Raw genomic sequence first — 21,583 nt, 5'->3', positions numbered from 1 at the left:
TTTTTTTTTGAGTTGAAGATTTCTGGAAGCTGCAAAAGGCTGTTGGCAGAAGTGTTGCTTTTTTGCTTCCCCAGGCAAGAGGACATGGGAAGGCACCTCAGTCTAGCAACCCCCCTGGAGCTCCATGGGCCTGCAGGTGACTGGGCTGCAAGAAGATCACGTGGCAGTATTAAACGCTGTTAAACACTACAGTCCAAGGAAATACCAACACGCACAGTCTTTTGAGCTGGCTGCAGTCTGCTCAAAACCTTGCTGGCATTTGTAAATACCTTAGTTGTGCTGGTGAAGAACAAATAATGCCTTTAGTATCTTTTATAAGGGTTAGCCCATACACACACTTTGGTGGAATTTCAAGTTTTAGGCTGAGAAGTTATGCAGTAAGAGCTTCTTTCAGATACAGAGCGTTTGTCTTTAGCTCAAAACAAAAGGTCTGCCAAGCTCATCTCTATTTAAAGAATGCAAATAAGAAAGCTTTGGAATAGGTTATTTAACAGGTATCCAGCCCTTCCCCTGGAAAAACACCTGCGCACCCGGACAGTTGATGCTTACTAGTAGGGACTATCAGTCCATGGTAAAGGCAACACAAACCCACAGTGGGTATCTTCTGTAGAAGGCAAAACTTTTATTAAATGAACCAGATGTCACAAGTTAACATTTGCAGCTGTCTGAGAGATGGGGAACCATATGGCAGCTATAGGAGTGGTAGAGGAATATGCAAATTTGTCCCAGATACTGTGGAAAGCCAGGCAGCTCTGTAAAAATAATTACTTTCAACTCGTACTAATCATGAAAATCGGTTGCATAGGATGTGCCTATTACTTGTTGCCCTGGAGTGTTCTGATGGTCATTGCACCAAAGCAGAGCCTACATCAGACAGAACTGCCATCAAGGTATCAATCTGTTCAATACCAAACAGCAAAAATCTCACTACTGTATCATTCGGTCAAGAAAACAAACAGTCATTTAATAACTATGCCAGACAAGTTGACTATCAAGGGGGTGTGTACCACTTAAGAGCCTTTGTCACCTGGTTTCTTCTTGCTTGTCTTCTCTATCATAGTCTCCACAATCATCGCTGTCTCTTCATATGTCTGAATTCTGTCATCTGAAAACTTCTCGATGGACTCCACCACCTCCACCTTCTCGTAGCTCATGGAGCGAGGCAAGCCTGATTCCCTGAACAAAAGGCCCTGCTTATCTTCTTGGTCATATTCTGTCTCTTGAAGGACTCCTGGCTCAGTTGGGCTTATCAAACCAGGGGAAGGGACTGGCTCAGGCTCAGAGATGTCCTGATACATTGTGATCTGCTCTATTTTTCCTCTTGTTTTTTTGCCCCATTCAAGTATGTCTTCTTTCTCTTCCTCTTTCTGTTTATCTTCGAGTTCAAACTCTTCCCTTCTTTCACAAATAACCCTTTTCTCTTTTTCTGATGGTTCAGCAGGTTCTGGCAGCTCAGGTATGGGCTCCACCTCACCACCGTTCATCACCTTCCCTTTGCTGGTAGAAACTGTGATTGCTCCGGAAGCTGGGACAGAGGGAACCAAGATGCAAGGTTCTTCATAGTGTTCCTCCTCTGTTACCAGCACATAACGCCCTTTGGGATAGGCATCGGGTTTAGGCTCTGGTCTCTTGCAGACTCTTATTTTCTCCCTCACAATGTTACACAATTTATTGAAGGCTTTACTTATCTGGGCTCCATCAGGTACATCCTCTGGGCCCATTTCTTTTTCATCAAGTTCTAATCCTTCCTGCCCAGGTTCACATGTGACTGAGTCTTCATGCCTGAACTCCAGCTGATCTTGGTCAAAACTTTCCAGAGTTCCTTCATACATTCTTTCAGGCGAGAGACTGTCTGTTTTGTCTTTACACATCAGCTCCTTTTTCCTGGCAATTTTCTTTGTCAGAGCTTTTTGTCTGGGCTTTACACTGGCAATGTCTTGCATGACCTGGGTGATATCTAGGGAAAAATCAAAACAAAGCGAACAACAAACAGTGCTGAACACAGTCACTGCAAGTTCTAGAGCTGCCTCTCACCCTCACTGCTGCAGGTGGAGAGCTGCTGAATGCAGCAGCAAGTGTGAGCACAGCTGCTGTCAGTGCATTATCCCCTTCTGTTGCACATGACCTCTCGGCCAAGTAGCCATTTTGCATCTGAGGTCACCACTGGCATACACAGTGTGACGACAGGACAACTGTGCTTGTAAGAGAGGCAGCTGCACAGAGCATTCACCTATCAGGCCTGCATTAATGCTCCTACTGCTGTAGTCAGGCTCAGCACCTTCCTAGACAGGAAACCTCACCTCCTAAGGCAGACACTGAAGCCAGGTGCCCAAAGTTAGGGGCATGGCCTGGCAGTAGGACTAAGTGGAAATAGCTTCTCTGGTTTTTACAATTCCTGCTAGTGTTTAGGGAGGACAAAAACCACACAACTAACAAAAAACCAAAAGCCCTATTTAAAACCTTCATGCGGAATGCAGGGTTGCTGGGCAAGTGCTCCAGGCCTGACAGGAAAAGTTCAGTGTCATCACCAGCCCTTCCAGTGCTTTTCAAGATAGGCTCAGCAGGGGCACACTGTGCCTTTGTGTCCCAGGGAGGGTTAAGAGTGAGCCAGGCACCTCCTATCATGGCAGTTTTGGGTATGGGCAGATAGAGGGAGGTGTGTCAGGAGGGAGCAGCAAGCATCTGGCACGCACAGAGCTAAGCAGCCGCCCAGCCAACACTGCAGTGCTGAGGAGCAACATTTTGGCATCACTCAAACACTGACATTGAGCTCTAGGTGCAGGTAGAAGGAACAGCCTGCAGGCAGTCAGTAGCCACAGACCCCATGACAGCTCAGCAGCAGCAGGTGCATGGGCAGACTGATGATTTCCATGGCATGAACAGCTACAGCAGAGAGGCAGAGGTCGGTACTGGGAATTAGGGGAACAAAGGGATAGACAGATATTGTTTTCCCCAATGCACCTGTTTTGTGCAATGTCACAGCTACAGTGACACACATAAAATGCTCTGCTCGCCTTACAGGTAGCTATGTGGTTAGAGTTGGGCCAAATCCTCAGTAGATATAACACAACCCTTAGCAGGACAGTAGTTATTTACAGCTGCTGAGGATTTGGCCTCGTGTATTATGGACCTGTTTCATATAAAATTGCCACAGTTCACAGAGCAGTTAGAAAAATTACAGCTGCACACTAAAGAAAAACCTCATTTGACAGTTTATCTCCATTCCCAGGGCAGTTTACGGCTAGTAAAACCCCATTGAGCCTTAGAGTTAAGCTACAGTAAGTCATCCCATATGTTAGTATGTATAGCAACTTTCTATGAACCAATTCCCCTCTTTGTTGCAAGCGGCCTCACTAGTCTAGTCCTGGCCATTTGCTTGTCACCAGCTTTACAAGCATCCTAACTCTAACAAGCAATCATACAACACAGAGGAAACACCATTCGGAGGAAAAACCATTCAGAGGAAGCCAGGCCATGGCACATAAACTGGCCCAAAAAAAGTGTCCTCTGCCTGCTTGCAGCACTCAACACGCCCTGATGCTCTTTGCATGTGGCTAAAGTGTGGACCAACAACTTGCAACAAGTCAGCACAAGATCCCCCAGCTCTTTCTGTAGTTTCAGGTGCCTTCTCACTTTGCTCTATTGATTGGCCTAACTAGTAAATTGCAGAAATTAGCAAAGAAACTCTTTTGCTTGTGGTTTTGGCCTTTGACAGCTTGTCCCAAAGCTGAGGTAAACTAAAATCATTGCATTTTACCTCGAGCCAGGCTACCACGGCTGGCTCATATGTAAGACAAATGGAAAAATAGCTTAAAATGTGATGCTGCTCTTGACAGACACAGAAAGGCATGTCACAGATTTACCTCTTCCCCTCGAAACTTGAGGCTGGACAGGTCTATAGATCTGCGTGAAGAGTGTGACTGGCGTTCCTGCTATAGCAGAGTTTAACCTGCCAAAGAAGATGTGCATCAGTCAGATCTCTCCCCCTCACTTCCAACAAGAGCAAGTGAAATGTCACAAAACGAAGCATGGAGGTTAAAGAAATTATTTCTCTGTGGTGATGAGTCAAACAGAATGACATGAGCCTGTTTCTTGTCTGGGGAAAATCAATACAGCCACAGCACCTTTGCAGAAGTCAGGCTGGTTTCCACCAGCAGGAGATGTGGGATGTTCCATTAAGTACATCAGTAATTAAACCCTATAGCAACAGGTTTGCAATTTAGCACAGCACTTTGAAAGGATGGGAAGATTTTGGCTGGGCAAACAGTCAATCCATGCCTACCAGAGGTCAGCGAGAGCTGTACATGCTGGGTAGTAAAACATGAAATTTGGTAGCCGTTACAATGTCACCTGCATAAGCCTGACTTCAGAAAGGCAAGAATAAAACTAAGCAGTCTTCCTTGGAAAATATTGGAGGAATCAGTGGTATTAAGGGTTAAAAATTAAAACTGAGCGGCTGGCCTATATGCAAACCATTTACTGTATCTGTGGCCTTTCCAGTCCGCTCTGCTAGAATTTGAGAGAATATTTTGGCCTATAGGGAGGATACACACCTAGATATGCAAGAGATGCACATTTTGATTTTTGGCACTGAGAATTACCCTGATTAGATATCCCTAACCCGAACGTAGTATCCAAAATGAGATGTTGAAAATTGATGAAATATCTGTTCCCCACGTATAAGGTTGACTATTAGTGACTGTTCTTCCCCTGCACCTTCTGGACAACCCAGAGCAGCAGTTTGGGCGTGCAGGAGTCTGGCCCTGCTGCACCTGCCTGCACAGGCAGCACCGGGTGCTGCTGTGAAAGCCCAGCTCCTTCTCTTGTATGAGGCTGATGGTCGACATTAGAGGGAGCCAGCGCTCCTCTGCAGGTTTAAACACAACCCAAATCCCTGCAAATTTCTTATATTTTGCCCCTTTTCATCCCCTTGCCTGAAGAATGGGATTGCTGTGAAGAGTGTTTTGCTTTACAGGACATTTGCCCTGTCTGAGCTGTGTGAGGCCAACCTGCCTGTAATGCCCCAGCAAGTTTCACTAACACCCAGGCAGTAGACAGGGTGGTTCAGCTTGCTTTTGTATGCTCATTGACCTCTGTGCACCAACACCAGGACAGTACGTGGAGAGGAGATTGTATGGAAAGCAGGAGCTCAAAATGGCTCTGACCCTTTTCTGGGCAGAGGCTTGACCAGGTTTTGCACCTACTTAGCTTCCTTGTCCCTGGATATCTGCCAGTCAAAGGTGTGAAATTGCCGTAGCTTTGGGAGGTTCAAATGCCCTTAAACATACATTTTTTTAAAGATGATAAAGAGACATCACTGGCCCCTTTGGGACAGTTCAGAAATCCAGCCTTACCGGCTGTCCTCGTTCTCGATGATACGTTTGTACCGTTCCAGCTCATTCTCCAGGGACTGCTGGTAGATCACCAGCTGGCGGCAGTCGGTCGTGTACTTCTCCAAGGTCCTCTCGGCCTCCTCTATCCCCTTCCTAAGGTTTTCAATCTGCTCATTGTAAAGCTGAATTTCATCATCGTAACTCTCCTGGGTGTTTTTAATCGCTTGCTCCAGCATGGTTGTCTGGTAAACAAAATTGGTGGTTGAAAGAAGCAGGTCTGAAGCATTCAGCATACCCTTATTTCAAGGGTAACTAAAGGCAAGACATGGTTTATTACGATGTACAGTGCTGCACTACTGAAACACAGTGGCAGTTTCACTGCATTTCTTTAGTTATTCAAACCCAGTAACTCCCTCCCTGTCCCCTTATCTATCCAAAGGTTTCTGTTTCACAACAAGCATGACAGGATCAGCCTGAACCAGGGGACCAGCTGTTTGATGTCTTCTTCCCCATGCATGCGAGGCTGACATATGTCTCACTTTGTGACCCACAGCTCACTGTGGATGGCCTCGGCAGAGCAGGTAGTGTCTTACGAAGACAACAAAAGGGCTTAACTGCAAAGATGTGCCCAGGCAAAACCTGTTCTTCCTTCTCAATGGTCTGCAGACCAAGCACTGAAGGTTAAGGGTCTTTCTTCAAATAGAAAGCTTCCCTTTTGAATTAAATTCCTTGGCTTTTTTCCTTCAGCGATAAAATGAACTGCTGTGCAGTTAAGGTCTCAGCGCCAGTCACTGGAGTGCATATCAACCAGGAGGTGGCGATGAATCCCTTGGAAAAACAAGGAGCAGGAGTTACAGGTGGGATATTTGGCAGTGTAATTCTGCTCACACTTTATTCTGCTATTTTTGGCTATATATTATAGCTATTTTATTACTTAGGATTTCTTTTCCCCTTTCAAACAGATTTTAAAGAGATGCACTCACAGAGACTTAAGGGGGCAATAACTCACTAATGGATTCTTTAATAATTTATTTATTTCTGTATGCTACAGGCAACATTTTCAAAAACCTTTTAAAAGCCTAAATATAGGGGCTAAGTCCCTTGGTATTAATTCGGTTATATTGCAGTGTACCAACAGGCTCCATAGACCCCTTTAGTGTCTAGTGCTCACGAGGTGGGGTCAATAACGTCTCTGTGACACAGTTATCAGGTCCAGACACAGGAAAGCACAGAAGCTCAAGGACACCTCAGTCATCAGCTCCAGCCTCCACTGTCGCAAGCAACCATGTCATCGACATCCACTCACAAAGTGATTTAACTCTTTTAATCTCAAGGCATGATAAGGAATGAATTAATAATAAACTCTTTCTAAATGGGACATGAAGATTTTATTTTGAAAGCAGCAGAATTAATTCCCCAAAGAAGGCCTCTCTCTGTCTGCCACCAGAAGGATGATTGTCTCCCCTTTTTCCTATATTAATTCATTATCTCACTTATGACTGTATTGATTCTTGCCCTTCCCAGAGTGGATGTGTCCTTCCCACTGGAGCATCAGACATGAGAAAGAGACCAAGGAGAAGACCTGGGGTTAGTACTGTCCCTGAGTGCCCTAGTGAGAGTAGTTATGCTCAGGCGAGTTAAGAGCTGCTGCTCTGACTGTCCAGAGGAGTCCAAAATGCCACCAAAAGCTGTTTCATGGCAGTGTAACACTCCCTCCACCCTGGATGGACAATTCAAGGCACAAAGGAACCTGTATTTGGGGAGCATAAGGTGGTCATTCTCCAACCCTATCCGCTAAGAAACATTCAACTGCACGTAGGTAGATCTGCCACCAGCAATTATACAAGACTGGTCTCTATTCACTGTAGTCTTTAGCTGCTCCTTCATCTCCAGCCACTCTTGTCCCTGGCACTGCACACTTGCTTGGAGACACCGGCTAGAGGAAAGTTGATTTACAGCAAGTTTGGCTGGGAGATGAGCAGGAGTGAAAGTCTTGGCCAGTCATTTTCTGCAAATCAGGAATTGGCAAAAAGCAGGTGGTTTTGGTGCTGGTAGTGTCTAAGCACAGGAAAGGTGTTGATGTAGTGCTTAGCAGTGACAGGGATGAACCAGGATGCCAAAAGTAGCTTGACACCTATTTAAAAGGACATTCAGTTTTGATGACCAAGTCTGCCCAGTCCTTCTCACAGCAAGCTCAGCATTGCATGTGGGATTGATGGAAAGGACTGGGCAGAACCCTGAAGGTCCCCCATCATTTTTCATGGAGCCAGTTTCCAGCCTGACCTCAGTAAATAAGAAAGAGAGACCAGCCCCATGTGACATTTCCATCCACAGCCTCCTGCTGACTCCATCCCACGGAAGTCTAGTGACAACATGGAAACCTTCTCCTACCAGCTACTCTGCTAAGCAAACATGACTTCATTGTGGCTACACTACCTACAGCCCTCCTTGACCATCTAAACCTGATGACTTGAGACCAAGAGAATGAGAATGAAACAGCTGATGAAGAAGATGGAAAACGGAAAACACATCTCCAAGTCAGTTGAGTTCACCAGACCCTCTACACCATGTGGCCATAAAACGAACAGAATGCATGAGCATCATGGTTGTGTTTATGGCTAGTTATGGCAGTACCTCTGTCTGCAGTTTGTATTTTTGTGCCTGTAGCTGGCAGAGGATGCTCTTGTATTCCTCCAGCTGGCTCTGCAGAACAGGGATCTTCCTCTCTGCTATCAGTTTTTCCTGGTTGGAAGAAAACAATGTGTGTATAGGAAAGTATGTTTCACTCTTTTAAAAGAGCCAAAAGAAATTCCACTACTGGAAATAAACTGTAAAGACAAATAGAAAATTATAAAAGACAAATAAAAAGATGGGTATTGAACCTCAAGTAAACCCTTGTGGCATGGCTTTAATAATAAAAGATGTCAGATGGCAGAACTGTAGAAGTACAGCTTATGTTGAAATTAGACCCTGTAGATGTAGCTGTTCATGTCTTCTTCCAACTAATATACTTTCTTGGCACAGCCACTCACATTGGTGGGAATCGCCAAGTTTTCATTTAGTCTGTACCAATTTATTTGATTTACAAATTTTTCAGCACATCTCACTCCTTCAGGACAAGATTTACTGTCTCTGTAAATACTTATATCCTGTTAGTTCCTCCTCAGATAGGAAGTACAACTATTCCAGCTACCTTTCAACTAGTCATTTTGGGGGCTAATACATATTTCCAAGGCTATAATTAGTTTTCCCTCTCATATTCAGTACTTACAGTTGCTGCAGTTTTTGTCTAAGCTTGGAGTGGGAGTTATAGTCTCTGGGATGCTTCAGGAATAAACATTGACTTTCTTACTTGGAGCAGCGTGTATTTACTGGCAGCAATACTTACCTCACATATGCCAGTTGTTATAGGGGACACGCGAGGGGTTGTCTGGATGATCTGCTGCAAAACATTGACATAGGTCTGGATTTCCATAAGGTTCTGCGGTAAAGTAAAAAACATTTTTATCAGAAAATGCTATAGAAAGGTGTGCCCTACAATGTGCTCCACTTCTGGGGCTTATTCCTAGATATTGACTTCCTTCAGCACATAAAAGCCCAGTTCATGTTCAGACTTGGTTTTGGAATGTGGTTTTAGACCTGATTTTGAGTGCAAGTGTGCTAACAGTTTCATCATGCTGAGGGTACATTTGGCTAAGCAACAATATAGTTCATAGTCTTAAAGATTCCATGATTTCTGATTTCATGGGAGATTTTCAAAATAAGGACCAGAAATACCTTTGCATGTGGTCCACAAAAGTGAGCCTCCTCTTTCAAAAGCAGCAAAGATGGGGCAGTGGCCTGATACTAAGCCTTACAGCTGAGCCAGGAAGGAGGGGGCTGCATGTGTTAGTCGGCTGCAGTGTAATTATATGGTCACAGGCTTATTGCTGCTGATAAATTGGAATGCTCTGGCCCAGGAAATTGGAATCCCCCTCTGACGAAAGTAATAGTTCTTAGCATGAAATAGAAGACAGCTTGACCAGCATGTTAGGTTGAATCATGGTAACAGGTCAACAAATTCAAGACATTGCTACAGGTGTAGGCATTGAACCCTGAGGGAGTCAATTTGGATGCTTGCAGCCATCCAGCCGTTGGGCTTTACCTCCACACTACAGCTGTTGTACACACTGAATATATATAGTGCTATATTTACCCACCAAAACACAAATCGGGTTTGCTTTAATTTGCCACTGGAACAGATCATGGAGAAAGGCAAAGCTTCGCACATGTCTCTACAAGGAAGATCTAAAGAAGATGGCAAATTCAGCCTGTTACCTTCTTGCATCTGTCCTTTGTGGCATTAATGTCATCCTGCAGGAACTGGGACTCAATCTGCAGCTCCAGGTTGCACAGCAGTGCTTCATCAGCTTCCTGCAATGCAAAGATGTGTGGTATGGTCAGTACATATAGCTGGAGTGAGTCATTGTACATGAGTGCATGAAGAATTAAAGCCTATTGGGAGAAACAAAAGTATTATGAAACCAACAAAGAATAGGCACCTTATTCATCATGTTCTCCTATTGTACATGCTGCTTTTCAGCACAAATACAATTTATTATACAGTTAGGCACTGGCACTGTCAAAATATGTTTACTATATGCTTTATGAATGCTGGGAGTCAAGTAATAGATGCTACGAAATACCAGTCTTTGATGCTAAAACTTGCAATGTTGCACCAATCTTAACAGATGACACCAACAGATTAAGGCACTGATCTCTCTAGTGTTTATGACAGGACCTGTGAGGTATCCTGACACCTTTTTGATATCCCCAGTAGAGAATCCCTTATTAAAAAAACACAGGATGGTCCAAAGTATTTTCACTTCTTTTGGTGTGTTCTCCAGATCTCCAGACCTTGAGTGGCACCCTGCCACCACTGAAAGCAACAACAAACTCTGCAGTTGCACTGTCTTTGTCAGGGAATCACGATATAATCATTTAATTGACAGTAACACTCAGCTGAGCATGAAATCTCTAAAAAAATATAAGACAGAGAATGATGTCTTTTTTCTTTTTTTTTTTTTTTTTTGTTGGTTGAGCATTGCATTTGATAGGATTTGGGGCATTCCATGCTCTGGTTTCCTGCTGCTATAGCAGTATTTCAATTATTCATATAGTTCCAGACATTTTGTAACTTTTTGATTCATATGTATATGTATGTATGTGGCACCTCAGTGCCATAGGTAAGAACAGAACAAGAAATCTGAATTCCACTACCAGTATCACTCATTGTAGTCTCAAAGATTCTACAATTACTATTTCTCAGAAAACTTTGGTGTATTTGATGGAAGACCTAACTGGAAACGACCACATAGTTCATGTGATTGAAAAATGGTGGATGTAAGTCCTGACTCTGATATTTTACAGCTGAAAGATCTCTACTGCACTCTAGGACATCTTACCAAAATATCAGATGTTGCTTTTAAGAGCAGGAGATTTAAAAAAACAGAAAAATATTTAAAGGTGTCCCTTTAAAATTACCTATGTGCCATTACCATCTGTAAATACCTCAGTGAGTGGGTCACAGGTTGCAAATAAAAGACTGAGATCTATGGCCGCAGTGTATGACTGGTAGAAGGGGATTTTTCTTTTTGCACGTGCACAGCATGTGCTATTCCAAAAATGTGTAGATGTTAGCTGTCTCATTAAGCTGCTGAGCCTCCCAGCCAAAGGCCTCTCCAGTGGTCTCTCTGCTTTGTGAGACAGATGCATCCAGACCAGCACATTCAGAACCAGTCATCAGGGATGCCTGCTGCTTTTCTGCACTCCTCTGCTTTCCTATTGAGAGGAAGATCAGCAGGACAATGGCCATTTTGGGACGTTTGGGGGGAAGCCAAAAAAAAGGCCCTATGCCCCTAGATAATACTGATAAGCAAATATTTCTGCATGTAATAAGCAAAAGCAGCATTTGGCTTTCCAAATGCTCCCTCAAAGGGGAAAAAATACTTTTGCTTTTATTCCCTGCTTTCAGATAGATCAGCTGCATTCATGCTGTATATCAGAACAGTGCACTGCCTACACATTTTCTTCTGAACTTTGCAGTATTTGCTATTCGCTCAACTTCAAAAAAAACCATTTGGCTTTATGTGCTGATTCCGGAAAGCTGATCCATGTGATTAAGCAGCATTTTCATTTACCATGAAAAAGAAATCCCTTCGATCTCTCCAGAACCTCTGTTCACTGATTTTCCAAACTGATTCTCCATCTGTTGGAGAATCTGCACATGCAGGTTTCAGGCGACATCTTGGGCACTGACGGAAAACCAGCTGTGCTCCCTCCAGCATTTGGTGCCCAGGGAGCTGCTGCAGTGGAGCCAGCCCAGAGCAGCCCAGACAGAACCTGGAATAAAAACAGCTCAAGATCTTGTCAGCTGAGCCTGGGGTTGTCAATTCAATCCACTTTTCTTTAGCCACAGATTGGCTGAGAGGAACTGCAAAGATGGACCCATCAGCTCCAGCTACCCCTTACAAAATATTTGCCCCACAAATATCTTTTAAGAGCTTGCAGGGTGTCCAAGAGCTCTGCTAGTACACTGGAAAATAGTTCTGATGCAGGATACCTAGCACTCATTGGAGATAGAAATGCTAGAAAGCAAAAGCATGCATATTATTAATATGACAAGCAGAACAGCTCCTGCCATTTGTATCAAAGAAATAAAAATTAATCTCTATTTAATCCACCTGTAATAGTTTCCCAGTACAGAAGATGAAGGATAAGCTGTGAAAAATATGACTGGGGAAAGATATAATACCACTTTCTTCACTCAGATAAAAGCTAGTAGCAAGAGAGGATGAATCAGGCTTTCTCAGTTTCACAGACTGGTTTGGAAACTTCCTAGATATGTTAGTAAACTTTCTCTTTTCTCTGAACATTATTATTATTATTATTTCTCTTCCTATGGTATTAGTTCAGGAAAGTGCAACTCGATATAAACATTCCTCATGTTTCACTGTGAAAGGAACCAATCAGTAGGGTTGGGGCTTCTTGTTTATTTGGAAACCTAATGGAAAGCTGAGAGTCTGTTCACGTATCATGCATGGGACTGAGGAGCTTTGAGGCCCACCAGACTTGAAGACTTGGACACAATCAGCATTTTCTCATGCCATATCAGTTCTAAATATACTTTAATACAGTAACTGTATTAAAAAAAAAGGATTAAGCCAGTATTCAGTAACAAACATGTTTTCTCTGGTCATATTCCAGACTCTTAGATATGTGCTGCATGGTATGATTAATAAATGGGCTCCTCCTACCTCTTTGTGTAGACTCTAATTCACTCAGAGAGAAATTGCCTTCTGAGTTAAAAAAAAAAAACAGTGTTAAAAGAGTTAAAAAGAGTTATTAAAGGCACCTACACATGTGCCAGATCTTCAGCAAGGGTGAATTTGCAAAGTTTGCACTGGATGTGGAAGAAGGAACACGTATTTCAACGTCAGGTCCCAAAATAAATGCAGGAGCCATTTGCTGATGCTCTAAAAGGAGTGTTATGCAGTAGATCCTCCTAGTCCTTGGTCTTACTGAAAAACTAATGAAGCCCTTAGCACAGCTGAGGCTGTGGGCTGCGATGGCATGTGCTACATAAGCAAAATCAGCAGGACAGTACAGAGCAGGGTGCTACACAGTACATACACACTGAGGCTCAGCCATTTGCATGAGGCTTAGGGAGGGGGATGGAGGGGAAGAAGAACTATTCATCAGTGCATAATGACAAGGAATGTCTTGCTCTGACATATTATCTTCCCACTGCTTCTTCAAAGCACATTGCTGTAGTAAATGAAACCAAAGGAAAAAAATTATAATGGCCCTTCTTTTTCCATTCTTCCAGGCTTACCTTATTAAGGCGTTCAAGAGTTTCTTTTAGCCTCTGCTGATATTCACGTTCATTCCTATACCTGCAAATAGAACAAAGGAGACGAAGTTCAACCACTCATCCTTCTGCAAACTGTATTGTAATCTACACTATCATGCACAGTATATGCTTTGCATTAAAGCAGACTATGAATCCTGAAAGGGCCCAAAAGATTTATTTATGCATTAGCATTAATTTTTTTTTTTTGTCCCAGACACTGAGAGTAATTCCAGAATTGACTAACTTCTTGTCCTCAACTTACATGGCAGAAGACAGAAGAATGCAACACATTTGCTATCACTTTCTCATAGAAAGCCCAATAATAGATTATTTACAATAAAAGTCTATTCGATTAGTGTTGGACTACAGTGACAGCCATTCATAAGTCGTTACTATGTGAATATTTGCTACACCGGCACTTTAGCGTGTAATTACATTGTACTTGGTTTTCTGTTCTACCTGATGTTGTTCAATAAGCGTTTTCATGATAGACAATAAACACAAAGGTTGCAATTTCACATATTGATTGTGTATGAATAATGTTGTATTAGGCTGTTTTGATAGATCAAGCTTTATGTTCTCTTTAATAGCAATTCATATATCAGTTTGGTTAAATTCACATGTGAGTCTTAGTAAGGACTGCATTCAGCCAAACTATTCTTATGCATTTATAAAATGTCCACAAGTGCATAATGTGCATGTTCCTGTACTGAGTGAACAATGGATGTATATTGTGTTTATCTTTCATTTGAGGAAACGGCACCTATTCTTCAAGTATTAGGGTACCGTATTTGTATGCTAGATACAGTTATCTTCTAGGAAATCCTTTTAGCCGCAGAGTACCAAACTTCATAACTGTCAATTGTTGTTGTTTATTCCTTTCTCTAAATAAACTATATATAAAATGTTTAATAAGAGATATGGTTTAATGACACTCCATTAAATAAAACAAAACCAGCCAAAGCATCTTATAGTACAAGGCAATGAGACTTTGCCATCAGTACTGAACAAGTGGCTCACTCCATCTGCTGCCAGTGCCAAAGTACATAAATACAGTCTATTCCTGTTTATCCCTTTGCTTTTCCTAAAATAATAGAGATACAGAGATATAAAAAGCTGTCATTTTCTTACTTTCTACAAGAAACTCACGGTGGGTGAAATCAACCCTGGTGGCAAATGTCCTTCACTTGCAGTACAAGCAATAGGCATCAACACAAGTATGAACACGGCTGTAATTCAGAATTTAACATAAACCCTCACCTGCCTTCTGAAATCATTGATTCAGCCCAGATATGCTGATGGCATCTAATGGACTTGCTCCAGTCAACAGGGAACTTGTCAGTTCCTGGACTGAACACAAGTATCAAGTTATAATGGTTATATCAACCTCAATTCTTCCTTTTTATCTCCTGAAGGATGAACAGCCAATGTTATTCTCATCTCTTTCAACATGTCTTGGAAAGCTGAAGGGATGGGGTCACTCATTGACTGACCAGGACCACATAGGAAGAACTTGGCAGAACAAAGTAATGGACTCAACTTGGTTCTCTGGTTTCCCAACATTCCCTTCTTTTGAAAACCCATAATACTAGCAGGGTTGGTCACTGGTCTGTTTTCAATTCTTACCATGAACAGGAAAGAAACAAGTGAAAATTATGAGGTTTTAGTTTATTATCACTCCTACAAATAGCTGGATTTCCTCACCTGAAGTGCCATTTTCTGACGAAACAAAAACAAAGTCTTTTTGCCAAATTGCATTAACACAGGGTTCACTTCCAAGGATACAACCAAGAATATTCAGCTTCAAAAGACAGACTGCCTTTGTTTCTGTTTATTAAGTATCTCACCTCCAAACAATTTTCTATCCATTATAAAATTTTTGTGTGCAGTTGACAATAAACACTTCTTTAACTTAGATACTTTCTGACAACTGAGCAGGCGTGAAGGAGATTGTGACAGCTTGTGAAATAAATATACAGCTACAGTAAAAGGCTGGATTTACACTTCTAGTAATATACAACTGTCCAACAGATTCAGGGTCTGCATTTCAGCCATAATGTCATTCAGACCTGCTCAAACCTGCCAAGTTGCTAGATCTTCACTCAAAAATTCTTTCAGTGGCTGAAACACTCAGCTAGCTTTTCTTTCACTTTCAAATAAGTCAAATACCTGCTATGACACACAGCCATAAATCCACTTGGCAGCCTTGAGAGAGTTAGCATTGTTTGATTATCCTTTGAAGGAGGATTGCTTTTAACTGATGTTCAATCTACTCCAGAAGCTTAGTGCAAAAGGGCTAAGGATCTCTTATAAATGCTTCAGAGATCTCATGATACCTCTGCTGAAACGTATCTATGTAAGTGCAATGGCTGAAAAATTGCAGCCCTCTTATGCTTCAAACCTGATTTCAATGTTCAAGTAATTAGCTAGACATGTTTAAAAGATGCCATGTTTTTCTTAGTTGGTTCCTGGTCAGCCTTTCCTGAACCTGAAGAGCCATAAGCCTCATTTGCTTCATTTAAAAAAAAATAAATAAATAAAAACAAAAACAAAGAACACCAAACCTTCTCATCTAGTCAAGTAGCTTTAGGGGTGCAACCAACCTTTTTGGACTGTTTAGAAAAATGGGATATTAACTGTTTTTAGCATAGGGGAAAAGAAATGGAGTGGAGGGGGCTGCCAGGCTGAAACAAAGATGGGTAAGAGCTTTAAGGGTTCCCATTACCTCACTTCTCTTAGGTTAGCAGCTCTCTATTGGGGCACTAACAGATTTACAGGTATATGTTAAGCCCCTCGTGCCCCCCTATAGCTGAGGGCACTGGCCTGGTTAGAATATTGGGCATGCAGGAAGGAAGCCTGCTAGGCTTGTTTCTCCACCTGCGAAGCACAGCTCCAGCAATGGTGTAAATCTCTTCTTCCATCCCCAGCTTGCTCTTAAAAGATGGGGTCAGGGCAAGGTCCTTTTTATTTAGACCCTGCCTATGCTGCAGTGCAAGAGCTAGCTCACCTCCAAACAGAAAACAGTCACAATACACCCTCGTGATGCTCAATGTGGTGTCAAGCCTGTGCTTTAATATAAAGAGAAACGCTACCTCTCTGTTGAACCCTACTGAACTCTTCCAGCAATATATGAAGACTCTTGGCTTGCCACAAGCCGAGGCTAAATTTTCTACTACTTTTGTCCTTTACAGTTTCCCTGAGGTACTTCACTAGCCTTTTCTTGTTAGAGGTTACAGTAATTAGGGTGCCAAAGAGAACACAAACTGCAAAATACTGGTCCTGCAAAGATGATGGACAGGCTGATAATGCTTGTATTTTATACTGTGAAAGCTAGGATGAGCCCCGTGAGGGCTCTGCTCTGATGATTTATGAACAGATTTCTACCTGCATTATTAAGAAGCTGCCATTAAGTGTCTGACAGCCACGGGGCAAGATTTCAGCAGTCTGAGGAGGGGGTGGAGGGCAGGCAAGACATCCTCACCTACAAGCTGCAGTAGAATAAAGCACTCCCTATCACCAGAGAAGTAGAGGCAGCACAAACAACACCTGCAGACAGGGCTTGAAGACAGCTTTGCTAATGGTCACCAGCTATGGAGTCCCTACTGTTCCCCATATTCTGGCTATCGTGTTTTCCTACTTGTTTTTGTTTTCTCTCACAGGTGTTGGCTCTCCACTGCAGCCCCAAAAGGTGTCAGCTTGACTAAGCATCACCATGCGGTGCAACTTGGAGAACACTGTGACAATTTCTGTTGACTAGTGACTTCCAGGGAATCATACTGCATGCAAAACCCACAAGATTAGCAGTAAATGGATTTTAAATGAAATGATCAATTAGCAAGACTTTTAATTTCTGAAGTTAATTAATCCTGTTCAGCCAAGGGTGCTAAAATCTAGGTTTCAGCATCTTTCCTAATATCATAGAGAGAGAAATACAGTCCTTTCCCACAGCCAGATGCAACATTGCTATGATAATGATGCTCAATAAAATTAGCATAATTAGTCTTTTTATGAGATGCATCCAAACAATTCCTAGTGATGCTTTTTTTGCAACTTCAAGAGAAAGAATTCACCACTGGTACAGAGCCTGAATTATTTATGTTAATGTGAAAAATCCATGAATGTGGCTACAAAGGATTTAAAAATAAATTTTAACATAAGATTTACTTTTCAATGGTTCATGCACATTTAATTGCACAGACCCAGTAGTCCCAGGACCCACTGTGTTTAAATGTAGCTTTAAAAGCTCTACTTACATAAATGTAGCTTTAAAAGGTTACTTATAGATATAAATCTATTTCATTTCCCAAACTGTGAATCTGAATAAAAGAATGGCTTGTAAGAGCTAAAGTTCTTTGCATTAGTGAAGGACACAGGCATTTGTCAATTAATTGGTACACAATGCTCCACTCTAAGAGATTTTGTTAATCCTGGTGTGCCAAAAGTAGATGCTTTACGTTTCAAACTGAGGAAAGAAACCCAGACATTGCTAGTGCGATGACAGCACTGCCTGCTGCTGACTGAGCATAGACTAAGTTAGGAGAGCAGGTCTTCAGCACAGGAATACCCCTGGTTTCCAGTAGCATGGCAAGGCCCTAACATGGCACAGAACATGGCAAGGCCCTAACATTCCTCCCATATTTTCTTTAGAGACCTCAATTTATAAGTTTAAGTAGCTGAAACCATAGCCATCAGGATGGCTTTGAGCTAGAAGCAGGGTGAGAAGGCAGAGTACGCTGTGTCAGAGAACTGGCCTTGTTTTAATACCTGTAACTTCAAACCCAACAATTTTTTTCAGACTCTGAAGAAACTTTCCTGTCTTTAGGTCAAATTCAACAGCTCCCAAGAGAAAAAATAAACCCAAAATTCAGTTCTTGATGTAAACTGAAGGCAATTTGGTTAAAGAGCAGCCACTGCTTTTCCATTGTTATGGCCCCATGTGTCTTTAATTTTTAAATTGCAATGTTGTTGGCTCAGATATAGTTGAAGTTTCCTTTTTACTTTCATTTATGGCTGCTGAGTGAACATCCGGGGATTGTATGACAAGGCATCATCCATTTGTTTTTTAAGAATTCACTAACTACCCCTGTAAAAGGTCCTAAATCTCACTTTCAAGAAGCACAGACCCCTTCTCTGGGTTTTTCTCCCACAGGATTTTCAATGTCCTGTATTCTTCCCCACCTATTTACAGCTTGCATAAAGCACCTCTAATAAAAAGTAAATTATCTTCGTGTCAGATAGCTAATCCTGCTGCTGCTGAACTATACAAGCAGTTAATCCACTAACTGCTCAGGTGGATGCAGAAATCCATTAAAACATTGCCAGTACAAACTAACTTTTTCTTACCAGTTTTTCTGATTTTTTTTCCTTGCCAATTTTTCTTGCAAGTTGTTGAAATCAAAGTTGTGTATTTCATTGCACTGGCTCTTCCCCTGCCTGAAATACTCCAGACAGAGATAATGCATTTTTGCCGAGCTATACCATAGCACTATATGCTTCTCTACAGTTTGCACATATGTTTAACTAATATGCAGCTGGACGTTTAAGTACTGACTTTAGTCAAAATCTCATGGACACAGTGTAATAAAAACATATGAACAAGTATCAAAGACAACAGCTAAATTATATAATTGGCTCATAGCTGAATTTCCTGCTCATAAATATTGGAATACAGAACTGCCTAATCAGGTGCTTCTTACTCGCTGGCACTGAGTCAGGGCATCATGAGCATCTGACCATTCCCAGCATTAAGTCTCAGTGCATCTGGATGGGTTATTCTCTGCTGTCAGATGAGAAAGAGAGATCAGGGCTTGGCAATTCTACAGCTGTGCCATAGCTCACAGTCCCCACGGGCTATCTATGCGGCAGCCCGCTGAATTGGGTTGAAGATAGTGTTTTTTAAATTTTATTTTTTAGCTGATTCATTTTCTTGATTCACATCTCAGGGTGGCCCCAGGAATAGCTGTGGTGGCATGGCGGATCAGGCAGTGTGCACTGAGCAGCATGCAGGGCTGGGGAGGGCAGGATGAGGGTGCATTAAGACCGTTCAGCTGCTCATAGTGATGCATCATCAGACTATGGCCTAGAGACAGAGATGGCCTCGACATCAATTATCGTGCATCTGTTTTCTGGCTCCTTCCAGGGGAAAAATGACTGGAGACAGAAAAGGAAAATATTATCAGTCTTACACTTACTAGTCCAGAAGGGAAAATCAGTAGAGGATCAGACAGAAAAATCATGTCGTTTGGGCAAAGTTGGACAAAAAGTCTGTGACAGAGACAAGGGAGGAAATCTTGAGGGATGTGGAGGGTTTCTGCAGTAGCAAGACAGTGCTCCAGATTATTTACCTTCCGCTGTATTAAATTTTTTTCCGACAAGGGTGCTAAGCATTGCCTGGGAGAGGCTGCATTTCTACCAGGTCTGCATTTGTTGAAAATATTTCATTTTTCTCCTTCCCATCACTGTTGTTAAGAAGTGTTTCTACGATAAAGCATGTTATACAGAGTTAATCCCTCACCCTTTGGTGGGGAGGATGAAAAGCTCCTCTTCAGCCTCCATGCTCCAGCCAAATTTTCCTGGGTGAACTAGCCAGATAGACATTTTGGGGAAAAGAAACCTGACCCATAAGTAACAGGAAGCCAAGAGCGGTCTCTCCTGTGAGCAGTCCTTTTATGAGCAATACTCACCGAGTTTTGTTATGTAATTTATTAAGCAACATCACCAAAACTGCCTGTTGCTGAAGGGAAGGGACCAGATGTGTCTGGAGGCACTTATATGCCTCAGCCCCTAAGGCTCCTGCTCTTTGATTTATGGTGCCACTGAGGTTAAAGACACGTGACGTTAGGGGAAAACTGTTCTTACAGCTATTGCTTTAGTAGCATGAGATGGAAATAGTGGGATGCAAGGAAGAAGAGGATGATAAGGCAAATTCCACATACCAGGAAAAAATTACTTTCTTTTCATCCTACAATCATAGTGGCTGGCACAGACTGGCCCAGGTGTCTCACAATGCCTGTAAATAAGGGTTTCTCAGAGATGTCCCACACATTTCTGGAGATGTTTGGGGTTGTGTAACTCTGCACTGCTCAGACGCAGATTTGCTTTGAGCTGTTTGTTTTTTAATTGGGTTATTCCCTCTTTGCAGCTCAGAGCACAATCCTCCTAAAGCTAATGAGCAACAACATGTGCCACAGTGAGGATCTGCTGCCTTGGAAGGAAGAGGGCAATTACCCGTCTAGTAGCAGTGAGACCATGAAATGCAGAGCTGGTGCTCCCAAAGTCCTGGCACCTTGCTTTTCATCATAGGCTTACATGCCATCCCTGGCTACACATGGAGAGGCATTACCTGTGAATGAAAAGCAGCCAGTGACACCAAACCCATCCTTACTACAAATATTAACTATGGAAACAATACCACCTATCTTCCTCTGTTCACAAGCCTTACTTGTTGCGGTACTCATCAAGCATGCGCTGGGCATCCTTCTCCTCCCGCTCCAGCTTGGCTCGGTCGGATGCCAGCTCTCGCATTCGCTGGCGGTTGAACTCAATCTGCCCGGCAAAGGCTTCGTCCAAGCCCACCAGCTCATCCATGCGCTGGAAGGTCTCCAGCTGCTTGCGCAGGATGGTGTTGCGCTGCTCCAGCACACGTGCACGGTTGATGTAGCTGGCAAAACGTTGGTTGAGCTCCTGCAGGTTCTCCAGGCCCCGGGCTTGGGCCAAACTGTCGAATTCAGGGGAACCTCGCAGCTCATCGTAGGCATCTGACCGCCTATACTTCTCCTTGCGCACCTCACGAAGGAAGCTGCTCCTGTACATGGCTTCGGGGGGGCTGTGCGGTGACTGGGTCCCCTCTTGCGTGCCTGCCTGTCTCTCCAGTTTGGATCTGAATTATATCTGGGGGCTTTGGGGAGGAAGAACTGAACATAATCAGCCCCCAAGATGATTAGGACTTGTCTCCAGGGTGGTTTGTGGCACAAAAGGCATCATCTGCAGCAGTGAACTAAATAAAACCCAATGGCCCCGCCTTGGGTCTGCCTGTCTGGGTGTCAGCAGTTCAGAGGAGCAGCAGGTATGGGGGTGGTGGTGGTGAGAGGCTTTTCTTTTTGAGCATTGCAATTGTGTACAGCCAGAATAAAAGAGAGCAATGTCCAGCTTTCGCCTGGCAGATTAAAGCATTATCCATGGACAACAAAATGAGCACTTTGCAGTTTTGGAGGCTGAGCTCAAAGCCTTTCATGGCTGTGCTGGGGGGACAAGCTTTGTCCCACAGTGGCTTCCCCAGGGCTGTGTGGAGAGGCATTCTGCTGAGCCAGAATTTTGGTGTGAGTGGATGGCACAGCTTGATTTTTGTTATTTGACAGTT

General features: G+C 42.9%; 1 protein-coding gene across 1 annotated transcript; it reads right to left on the bottom strand.

Moving 5' to 3' along the window:
- Window positions 1–609: 609 nt before the first annotated feature.
- Window positions 610–21,036, bottom strand: BFSP1 (beaded filament structural protein 1). The gene is made up of 8 exons (XM_009507927.2): window positions 20,666–21,036; window positions 13,207–13,267; window positions 9,651–9,746; window positions 8,722–8,814; window positions 7,968–8,075; window positions 5,355–5,575; window positions 3,864–3,949; window positions 610–1,957 (listed from the first exon to the last, which is right to left on the bottom strand). Exons 1-8 carry the CDS (start codon window positions 21,034–21,036, stop codon window positions 1,011–1,013), a joined length of 1,983 nt encoding a protein of 660 aa, XP_009506222.2. The 3' UTR covers window positions 610–1,010.
- Window positions 21,037–21,583: the final 547 nt, after the last annotated feature.

The sequence above is a fragment of the Phalacrocorax carbo genome, chromosome 3, assembly GCF_963921805.1.
Source record: "Phalacrocorax carbo chromosome 3, bPhaCar2.1, whole genome shotgun sequence".
In the NCBI taxonomy this organism is placed as follows: domain Eukaryota; kingdom Metazoa; phylum Chordata; class Aves; order Suliformes; family Phalacrocoracidae; genus Phalacrocorax; species Phalacrocorax carbo.
The sequence above is the reverse complement of the archived record's forward strand: the minus strand, read 5'-3'. Positions and strand labels throughout refer to the sequence as shown.